Source organism: Spinacia oleracea, chromosome 1 (assembly GCF_020520425.1).
Source record: "Spinacia oleracea cultivar Varoflay chromosome 1, BTI_SOV_V1, whole genome shotgun sequence".
Taxonomy (NCBI): domain Eukaryota; kingdom Viridiplantae; phylum Streptophyta; class Magnoliopsida; order Caryophyllales; family Amaranthaceae; genus Spinacia; species Spinacia oleracea.
Genome location: NC_079487.1, coordinates 130,705,501 through 130,717,321, shown reverse-complemented (window position 1 = coordinate 130,717,321; position 11,821 = coordinate 130,705,501). Strand labels below are relative to the sequence as shown.

At 33.7% G+C, this 11,821-nt stretch overlaps 1 protein-coding gene across 1 annotated transcript; it reads right to left on the bottom strand.

Moving 5' to 3' along the window:
* Positions 1-7,975: 7,975 nt before the first annotated feature.
* On the bottom strand, positions 7,976-11,579 carry LOC110803809 (high-affinity nitrate transporter 2.1). The gene is made up of 3 exons (XM_022009342.2): positions 10,669-11,579; positions 10,409-10,524; positions 7,976-8,906 (listed from the first exon to the last, which is right to left on the bottom strand). Exons 1-3 carry the CDS (start codon positions 11,467-11,469, stop codon positions 8,240-8,242), a joined length of 1,584 nt encoding a protein of 527 aa, XP_021865034.1. The 5' UTR covers positions 11,470-11,579; the 3' UTR covers positions 7,976-8,239.
* Positions 11,580-11,821: the final 242 nt, after the last annotated feature.

Sequence of the window (11,821 nt, the reverse complement as noted above, 5' to 3'; positions counted from 1 at the left end):
GCCAATGGGGATCCCAATGGGTAGATTACGTAAGCAAATTATAATTAAATGGAAGAATATGGAAAAAAGTGTTAATGAAGGGTTATTATTCTAAATAAAGAAAGAAAATAATTGGAGAGTTTACAAAGTCAGAAGTTTAATTAACATAATTATATTAATCAAACTGAATCCTCTTTGCCGCATCTGGAATATACGAATGATGTGGGGCTTATCGAATTGACCAAAAGATAAGTGCCTTTTTGTGTTCCCCTTTAGCTAATCACTCTTATCTCTTTTTGTAGTAAATTTAATTTACAGAAAGTTAATTTAAAGTCACGTTACATTGTTACATGCATTCTCAAAGGATATATTGAGATTTGAGATGCGTCTCTCTCCCCCTCTTCTCTCACACACTCACTCTCTCTCAAACCCTAGTCTCCATTATTAATTTTTACAGCAACTTTTGTGTAAGACCGCCTTACCGGAAAGACCACTTTGATTGTTAATTTTTGATGCGGCTTTATCGATTTTTACCGGTAGAAAGCCTCAATCTTTATTTCTTTTTGCTTTTCTTTTTGCTTTAATTGTCTTTTTGGGTTGTTTTTAGGTTAATTTTCAATAACGATTCCTCCTTCGCAGGGATCCTTTCTCCCTCAAAAGACAGGGTTTTACTTCTCGCCTTTTCGTGGGAGACTTTTTCTTGTTTTTCTATTGTCCAGGGTCGCAAATCTAATAGATTACCGTGAAATTGAATAATTGGTAGAGGATTATGCGGAATCGCAAAAGTTATCAATTTGTCGAATGCAATCAGATGAAAACCAACCTCACGACTACAACAAATCGTTAGATCGTCCATCCAAAAAGGTTGTATATTCCATAAATATGTGTGAGAGATGTCCCACAGTGCAAGATCTACTCAACGATCGTTGTTTTGATGAAGGAAACATTTATTTGATTCGATTTGTTATGTATTTGTTAGATTCAAATTTCTTTTGTAGATGTGGTATGACTTTTAGTTAATGAACTACTTTTACTATAATAAAATTGTTACGGAGTACATGCATTCTTTACAATTTATATATGTTTGTTTATGTAGAAGTGTAACGACAAAAGTTTAATATGTAGTACATATTGTGGTCTTTACAGTTACTATTTATACAAATATTAAGATAAATGAGGAACAGAATGTAAAAAGGTGAGTGAAAATAGTAAAACAAAGATGAAGTAAGAGATATGTGTAATAATGTGATAGGCCGGTGTAAAAAAAATGAATAAAGTAAGAGAAAATGAGTGAAAATTGTAAATCTTGTAGGAAAAGGTAATAACTTTACAAGTTTACATGTCCAAAAATAATATAAAGTGCAAAGTACTAAACGGATTAAATCATTTTGAAACGGAAGTAATATATTGCAATTTGCAGTGGGAAAAAATTCATCTATTCAATTCGTTCAAATTGCATCAATAACTTTTTAGTGCAAGCTTTGGCTGTTGTATCAGAGTCGTTGTGTGATGCAATTTCGGTTTTCTAAACTCAGGTTAGTTCAGTTCGCCTTTCTCCCTTCAAGCACAAGTCTAGTTAACTCCTTTGCAAGCTAAGTAACAACTCTAGGGTCGGGATTCCTTGTATTTAGATAACAAATTACAGCTCTGAAGCCGATGTTGGAATTGGTGACTCGGTTAATCGAATAGAGGTAACGTTCTGTCAAAGGACCAACTCAATCAGGGGCGTATCTATGGTGTGAATAGGGTAGACAGTTGTCTACCCTCTTTGAAATAATTTGATGCATATAATAACGATGTTAAAGGACTACGTTAGTTGACAATCTCCTTCAAACATTGTATACAAGCAACCCGAGTTCAAGACCCGTCGAGCAATTTGATTTTTTTTTTTTTCTTTTAAATTTTTTCTCTTTTCCTTAATGGGTTATAACTTATAATCTCTAGTTTGTCATTGTATTTACTTATTCAGCATTTCATTTATTTAACTTTTAGAAATGAAATTGTAAAAAAAAATATTACGTAGTACAAAAGATGTATGTTTCTATATTTATATATTTTGAAAAGAATATAATCTAAAGATAATTATAACATGCATTACAAATAAAAAAAAAATGATAAAAGATATCAATTAGATTAAACAATGATTTTCTATATATAAAAAAAAGAATGATGAGATTCTTTAAAATATGGTGAAATTTATTCGGCAAAAATAAAAAAGGAAAAAATATCAAGGACTCACTAGGACATTTCTGGTGTGTATTTTAGTATATAGTAAAATGCTTTTGTCTTATGAAAAATGAATGTGTCATATCTTTTAAAAAAATACATAATGAAATTAATAATTTAAGTAAAGAAATAAGCTGGAATATGGGTAAAATGGGGGAAAAGAAAAAGTTGCAAAAAGAAATATGAGAAACTTTTTATAAAGAACTGAAAGAAAAAAATAATTGGCAAATTGTTACCTTATATTGAAAATAGATATGAATACACTTATTTCAATGAATATTAGTTTAGATAAATTTAGTTTGTTTTTTTTACTTTATAAACAAATTAATTCTTTGATAAAAAGTCATACGACATCTACATAAAGAATTAAATCTAGCAAATACATAACAATCGAATCAAATAAAAACTTCCTTTCACCATAGCTACGATCGTAGTATATCAAACATTTTGTATACCCTCTTTTATATCGTTGTGATTTACAGCCTTCATTGACGAGGGGGTCTATAAATCTGTTGTAGCCGTGACAAATATGATTTCCTTCTGATTCGTCTGATTGTAGTCGAAAAATTGATATTCTCTTCGATATCGCATAAACCTTTACCAAAGAAACAACATGAACTAAACTAAACACACAAAACTTAACTAAAAACAAACCCACCATAGGGGTACTTACTACAATGAAACAATCAAACCCACCATAGGGGTACTTACTACACTGAAATTATGTAGTTATATTGAGATTTAACGCAAAAAACAAAACTAATTTCCGCCCTAAAAAAGCCTAATTTTTGTAAATCCAAAAAAGAGAGAGAAAGGAGGGAGAGAGGGGAGAAGCGACTTGTAAGTTAAGCACGATTGTTAATTAAATCATTGGTAAATTTAGTTAACTTAAGGCTTTGTTTTATTCGACTTATTTTGTCTGAACTTATATTATCTCAACTTGTTTTATTTGAAAAAAAAACTTATTTTGGCTGAAATAAACATATTTGTGTATTAAAATGTCTGAAAAAAACTTAATTTTTTTTAATTATTTATTTAGGAAAAATTAAATAAATAGGTTGTTGATGAACTTATTTACAAATTATATTTTATTTTATTAACTTTTCTGTAAATGATTATTAAATTATTAAAATTATTACATAAAATATTTACGGAGTAGTAATAATCGTGCGTTGCACGGGTACTAAACTCAATCCGTGGACTATGGACCGGGGTGCACATAGAGCATGGTGCACCAAAAGAACATATGTGCATAAATAAAAGAACATGACACTACGGCAAAAGAACATGCGATATAATATTTCACTTTTTTGTTATAAAAATAATATATTGTTTTACTATTTATTAAAAATCTAAATTAAAAAAAGTACTCAAGTTCTTTTTTCGTAACCAGATGTACTTTCAATTATATACTAGTGTTCATAAGGTGCATCATGCTCTATGGGCACCATGGTCCACCTTCTAAATTGCGTACTAAACTAGTTTTATTTTACTTCAAACTCCGTATTAAGTACTTATTGAAAAAAATGTCTAACCTACTTTAAAATCCTGGATACGCCACTGCACATGGATATGTTGACAGCGAGGTATCTGCTTATGTTATCACCTACGATATGGCTGTAGGGACAGGTTCATCGGGAGCTTCTGTTGTCAATAGAAGGGGAGAGATAGTAGCATTTCATGTAAGGGGAGAGAAAGCTCATATGTTCTCTGGTGAAGAGGAAATAGGGCATACTGCAGATGTAGTAAAATATAGTCTTCCCATTGACCATATAAGACGAGTGGTAGGACCTGTGGTAAAATGTGTGGTAAAAAAACTTAATGAAAAAATCCAAAATCTCTATCTGATCAGTTGACGTTCCTATTTACTCATTTGAAAGCGGAAGCAGAAACTAGCCGAAGCAGTGAGGAAAAAGGAAAGAGCAAAGAGGAAAAATAAAAGAGCAAAGGTAATTAGACGCTTCCTAATTAAATATTTCAAAGAGGGAGTGGAAGCAGCGAGGGGAAAGGAAAGAGCAAAGAGGAATAATAAAATAGCAAAGGTAATAAGACACTTCCAAGAGTTCCATTGGTGTTGATGAACTCATTTACGAAATATATTTTATTTTATTAACTTTTCTGTAAATGATTTTAAATTATTAAAATTATTAAATAAAAATATTTACGGAATTGTAAAAATCGTGCGTTGACTGGGTACTAAACTAGTTTTATTTTAATTCAAACTCTGTATTAAGTACTAATTAAAAAAAATGTCTACCATACTTCAAAATGCTGGATACGCCACTGAACTCAACCAAAAGCTTAAGTTGATAGTTGAAGTCTCAAGAATAGTTTTGTACTCTATCATGTTTCCGCACATGAAAGCTCTTTGGGCTTGAATTGTGGATGCAGCGTAGGCCTCCTCATACCTGTCGCTAAATATTCCACTTTAAAAGGGGGTGTCCGGATGAGATTTGAACCCGCCGTGACTACCTTAATTTGTGTAACATTGGCTCTGATACCATGTCAAATGACCAACTCAATAAAAATCTTAAGTTGATTGTTGAAGCTTCAAGATTACTTTTATACAATATCACATTCAAAACACAAGTTCAAGCTAAACGGACATGATGATCTACTCATTTGTTTGAGGTGAAAGAATATTTCAATAGCTTTTCAACACCAGGTCATAATCTCCTTTTAGATTAGAAATGAGAGAGTTATGTTAATTTTACAACAAGTTGTCCAGGAACAGGGGTATACAGATGCATGAGTAATTTGGGAGGTTTTATAGTAAAAGCCTTATGCGTCACTTGTAACGTAGAAGGTGACACATAAACTAAATTATGGTGGGTTTTATAATCTTCAATTAGGACATTGCTTGAAAGATTTTTCCACCTCCCAATTTTTGTGTCATCTTGCATTCAATATGTTATTAATTATTACTCCAATAATCACCAATTGTTGAGATTCCCTACATTATGTAGAGGCCCGAAGTTTTATTCTTGATAACCTAATTAGGTTTCTAACGAACAATAAAGGCTTGTATATCCACTAAGTTAAGTAATATTTCTTTTCAAATAAAACATATTAGCAAACTTAACTAAATTATTAATAGATTATTAATCAATTAATAGTTTTTAGTAGTATTTCTTTGAAAAGAAAGCAAGTATCGGGTTCTATGCAAATTGGTTCAACAATGACATGGCATCAATCATGATCTTGATACTCTATAGTTTTTTTATTTAGAAACACTACAAGAATTTATATCTTTAACGACAACCTAATTACGACGGGTCAAAAATCCCGTCGCAAAAGCCTTTTGCGACGGGCTAACAACTAAAGAACGACGGGAATAACCGTCGTAAATGTCTTTTACGACGGGTTTACAACGAATTTACGACGAGATTTCTATTAACGACGACCCCCTTTTATGACGGATTCGCGACAGGAAATCCCGTCGTTAATCAACGATTATTGGCCTTTTGCGACGAAATTTCCCGTCGTTAATAGTACAATTTCTTGTAGTGAAAGCCTTAGGACTTTCTAGATGCTGAGATCATGATAAGTACAACTCATGCATTGCTCGAGTATAACGTACTTATCAAAGTTTATATAAATTAAACAAATGTATTATTTGGCCGTATATGAGAGGTCACTTTTGATCATACTTTATATTATTCTAATTAATCATCATCTTAAACTCGTTAATTAATGGCAACTAACAACACAAATACACAATGATCTTTGTATGAATGGGAATTAATTAGGAAAATATCTACGTACACCAAATTCCAGATGTTAATTTATAGTCGCTGGTGTCAACCATTGTAGTCTACAATTTGTAGATGTAAGTGTTGCAATAAAGAGCATCATTTCACATTAAATAAGTTGGGCTCCATATTCACTCTTAACCACCATTTAACAAGATCAAAATTTTAATATTTAAAACAAAAATCACGGTATTCAATTCACGAACGAATTTAAAATCGGCTTGTAATTTTCATTTTTGGACATCTACATGTTATTTTTTTTTAAATTAAAAAAATGCCGTCCTTACTTCTTATCCTCCAGCAAATTGTTGACGGGGAAATCATTAAAAAGATATACTGTTTTAATTAAATTGTTTATATTATAGGAAAAATAAAATAAAAATGTACACAAAATAACCGGCACAAATACATATTTAATTTAGAAGAATCGTCTCTTCTGCTTATCAAAGAGAAAAAATCATAGAGTATATTCTTTAATAAGCAAGTGAGCTGATAATAATTAGAGGCAATCAGTGTTAGAAATGATAAGAAGAATATTTCTTTTCTTGATTTGTATAATCAAAGGGCAACGTTAACTACGGAAATCGGTATATAATTAATTAGATTAATTACAAAGTGTAATCATGAATATCCTAAGTAGGAAACATCTTCAACTAACAGATGGAGGAAAGTTATGGATATGTAGACCATGTCAAACTTGGAAAATTTTGGGAAACTTAAGATGAACATAATTAATTTGAAAATTATTGCTAACTAATGAACACAATATATATGAAAATCTCGTTTTTTTTTTTATAATCATAATGAGTAGTTAAATTTTTATCAAAATATACATCACTAGCTAAATTAGAGTTGGGCTTAGCAGCTTTCACTTGAAATTGTGTATAAAGTTTTGACTTTTGAGTTAGTTAGAAATCGATCACCTTATAAGGCTGTCTTCGCTTGTGTTTGATTATGGGAGGACGGGTTTATTGAAGGATAAATTACGCAATTATTTAAAATAACTCATATGGTTAGGGCCGGGTTAGGACCTAAAAAGAGTCATTTGGACAGATTAAAGGTTGTATTTTGCTTTTAACTGATACAGTATAAAACTAATTTTGGGCTTCAACCATAAGTTTTTGGTTGAGTTGGTCCTTTGACATGGTATCAGAGCCAACATGACGCAAAGGTCACGGATTCAAATTTTTTCAAAGTGGAATATTTCGCGCTAGGTATGAGGAGGTCTATGTTGCATCCACACTTCAAGTCCAAAGGGCTTTCATGTGAGGGAGCGTGATAGGGTATAAAACTAATTTTGGGGCTTCAACCATAAACCCATTTTGAATTGAATAGTTTTTTCTTAATTATAATAACCATTTTCCTTCATTTTGATTTGGATCCTAGCTTGTTAGTAAATGTATCGACATGCAGTAGAAAACACCTCTGGTTCAAGTCCATATTCAAGTCCTTAATTTGTGTATATATAGTTCAAGTTTCATATGACATATATAGACGAAGACGACTTGCTAGTCCATGTAATACTTTGCAATTGTCTCTAAGCTCATGTCAACCCAAAAAAAAACTTTGCAATTGAGTTCATTTTCATTTTCAATTAGTTTTGAATCGCCATCAGTAGTCACTACAAGAATTTGTATCTTTTATGACAACCTAATATGTCTTTTACGATGGGTTAACGACGGGATTCACCATTAACGACGACCCCCTTTTATGACGGGTTCGGGACGGAAAATCCCCTCGTTAATCAACAATTATTGGCCTTTTGCGACGAGATTTCCCGTCGCTAATAGTACAATTTCTTGTAGAACTCCCTCCGTTTTGAAATAATTGGGAAAATTTACTTCTCCATGTTTGCCGATGTAAATGATTGGACAATAATATCTCTAATTTTGTATTCGTAAAAATTATAAAAAGTTGACATTCCGAAAGTACATATCTAGATGAATCAAATAAGACCCCACACGACTATATTTTTCTTTTCACAAATTACAAATGATAGTCAAATTAAAATTTGTGAATAGTGTCAAAAGTCAAATTGTCCCTATTATTTCAAAACGGAGGTAGTACAGAGTATATGCTAGCTACATTATTGTTCATTTAGTAGGATCTTTGAATCAAATGCGCGCATGAGTACAGTCTGTGAACACACTTGGAGCCAATTTGTGGATACAAAACTACTGGATTTTCATATATTATATTACAAAGTTACCCATTCTTACTAACTCATATAAACGACTTTGAATTTGGACACGAAAAGCATAAAATTAAACACAATTAACTTATTAAACATTGACATTAGGGAGTGGACTTTGTGTAGGTGGTGTAGGAGCAGAAGCCACCTTCCTCCCACGCTCCGACCGAGCACTTTCAGCAAACTTAACACTACCTTCATGCATCCCCTTTCTCTTTTCATCGTCATCATATTCAGCCACATAGTAAGTCTCTTCATTACCATTTTTAGATGGAGGGAAAAACATGCTACCCCATTGTGGGAAATGTACTAACGCAACAGGCAAAGTGCATGCAATTGTCATAACACCCATGTACTTTAGACCATCATGTGTGCTAAAATTATCCATTGTGAAGAATATGAATTGGGTCAACCCGGATCCAATATTGCCTCCTGCACCCGTGAGACCCGATATGATTCCTAGGGAACGTCGAGAAATGAAGGGGACGATCCCATATGTGGCCCCACACGCGGCTTGAGCCCCGAGTGAGAAGAGGACTAGTGCTACGACGGCGGTGGTTAGGGTATTGGCTAACCCTAACCAGATGCAGAATAGGCCACCGGCGGTTTGGAAGATCCAAAGGGTCCAAAGGCGGCCTCTCATACCGAAGTACCGGGCGCTGTAATCCGAAGCTAGGCCTCCTAAGGGGCGGGAGAATAAGTTAGCCATTCCAAAACTAGCTGCGATGATTCCTGCTGTGTGTAGCTTTAGGTTGAATCTGTTAATCATAACATGTAAACAAGGTTACATATAGTCCGACTGTATATCTTCATAACCATATAATTAATTTCTAAAATACATGAGAATCGTGAGAATTTACAATCTAAGTTTTCACATAACGTACTACTTATTATAAACAAAGTTATAATAAGTTCTTTGATTAATGAAGTGTATTTTATATACTACCTCCGTTCCTAAAAGTTCTTTACGCTTTCCGTTTTAGTCCGTTCCTGAAAGTTCTTTACGCTCCTACTTTATTCCATTTTTACTCTTATTTGGCCCACCATAACTTACCCACTCACAATACTTTAATATTAGTTTTCACCCACTCACATTGTTGGACAATTTATAGCCACTCATTTTCCATTTGTTACCCCCACCATCACATGTTCACCAAAATTCCTTAATTACCGTGCAAATAGTAACCGTAAAGATCATTTAGGAAGGGAGGTAGTATATATTTAATTTTATATATTTGTATTAAAATAAACAGATGAAGTGTATGACTGCAAGTATCTCTAGGGAAGAAAGTGGAGTTGTTAGCAATTTTAATACTTAATTGGTATTGATTAGTTGCAAACTTGCAAGTTATGGAGTAGCAACTTAAATATCCAAGAATCTTACAGACATTACAGTATTATATAAATTCGGATACTAATTGAATGAATCAACTTGTCTGTCCTGTTCAACAGTTGGCAAATTTAGACGTGCGAGATCGGGATTCTTGGAATTCTTTCAGATTCTAATAATGTAACCACCTACTCGTATATATTACGGAATATATAAGGATTAAGGAGATATCGCATCTAAGTTGAAAGTCAATTAACACAAGTGGCTAGATGACGTAGGATTGAATATTCAAAACAAAACGATCAACATAATTTATTACTCCCTCCGTATTTTTGTAAGAGGTACACTTGCCTTTTCTGGCCGTATTTATTTAAGAGATACACTTGTCATTTTTAGTAACTTATCAACCCCACCATCTAATTAAATAATACATCTAATATACCCTACCACCCACCATCCTATTAAACAAATATTTTCATAAACACACCTCACTCTCCACCCACCAAAATGACATGGTCCCCATATATTTAATTATTAAAATATCTATCCAACCCCACTTGCTTTATTATTTTATTTCATTCAATTATTCTTCTTAATATCCGTGATCAGCCAAGTGTATCTCTTAAAAAAATACGGAGGGAGTAGTTTTAGCTGTATTTCACTAGATATGTTGTTGTATGTTGCTGAATGTAAAATTCAAAATGATTTAAATCAATTACAAATGGGGGTGGGGGATTCGAACCTGAGACCTATTGTACACAGTCCATCAGTTTTAATCACTAGGCCAAAACCTCATCGGTATGCATTGTAAAATATAAGTATATGTATTTTGTATTATAATTTTAATGATTGTTTTTAAATCACTCTGATGTCTCAGTCAAAAACAAAATTTTGCAAGTCCGTTACACAAATATAAACAAAATTAATTACCTGTCAAAAAAGTATTCGGCAATGACGTTATCGGTTGTCAATTCCACACCTAAGGAGTATCCATAGACGAGCACAAAGATCCACGTCCGGTAGTTGGAAATTGCATACCAGAGAACCTAAATCAATTAATTAACCAATGACATAAACATAATTAATTAGTCAATATTTTTCCCATTAATCAAGATTATTTTATAACTAAATCATGGAATTAATTAGGAGATTAACCTATATGATAATGAGTAATTAAAGAAGAAAATCACCTTGGAGAATTTATCTTTGGAAATCTGACCCGTCTTTTGTAAGGCACCAAGGTTACCATCCGGCAAGTCTTGGCCAAGGGTAAGCACCAAAATCCCCATTATAATATGAAGCATTCCAGGAAGAAAGAAGGCAACCCTCCATGCTATGAACGGAGTAGCACCGGCACGGCGGATGATCTCGAAAACCAACGGCATTAGAAGTTGGGTTGCACCACCTCCTACATTCCCCCACCCTGCAGCCGTCCCGTTAACCAGTCCGATGATTCTTCCGTTAAACATGGTGCTCATCCAATACTGGCATGATACAAAGGTTGCAAGACAAAAACCAATCATAAACCTCACCGCCACGTACCCCGCCGCGTCATCAATCACCGCCATGCAAAACACCGTTGGGGCGGTTAACATGACAAGGAAAGCACAAGCGTACCTTGGTCCCATGAGGTCACAAACGGTCCCCATGACTAGCCTTGAGAACACACTACCCGAGACAGATGCAACCGAAGCATTGCCTATGTCTCTCTTGGTTAAGTCAAGGTTGTCCCTTATAATAGGGACTAAAGGGGCCGCCGCGAATGTGGATATGTAACACGCACAAAAAGATAACCAACTGAGGTGGAAGGTAGTCATGTGGGGTTTTGCCAAGGAGAAGATCTTAAGCCTAGTGGCCTTGTGTTCTGAATCGACTGGTAAAGCAAATTTGGCTGTAGGGTCCACAGGGACCGTGGAGGGGGAGACCGAGAAGGCAAACGATTGTTCCCTCCCCGTAACTCCATGCATGGAGCTTCCTGGCTCACCGGCCATTATTATGATGATATGTGTTTGTTTTGAGTTTTAGGGTTTTAAGTGTACGTTGTTGTACACTAGTGTGTAGTAGAAGGGTTGAATTGGTGTATGGTTGTTGTAATACGTTGTTGGGGACATAAGTATATATAGTAAGTTAACGTTGACATTGGGAAATGTGATAATAAAGCCAATGGAGATCCCAACAGGTACAATACGTAATCATATTTAATTAAAATTATTAGTAAGGAAAAAAAGGGTTGAAGTGTTATTATTCTAAATGAAGAAATAAATTAAATAATTGAAGAGTTTAATTAGAAAATCAGAAGTTTGATTGACAATTATCAAATGGAATCCTCTTCGCCGCATCTGA

What these genes read in the sequence shown, in the direction of transcription:
- LOC110803809 (XM_022009342.2), bottom strand. Translation starts at nt 11,469, where the DNA reads ATGGCCGGTGAGCCAGGAAGCTCCATGCATGGAGTTACGGGGAGGGAA. An exon ending in CCAAAGATAAATTCTCCAAG is followed by an intron (nt 10,525 to 10,668) that starts GTGATTTTCTTC and finishes TAATTGATTTAG; the next exon opens with GTTCTCTGGTATGCAATTTC. An exon ending in GCCGAATACTTTTTTGACAG is followed by an intron (nt 8,907 to 10,408) that starts GTAATTAATTTT and finishes TATGATTAACAG; the next exon opens with ATTCAACCTAAAGCTACACA.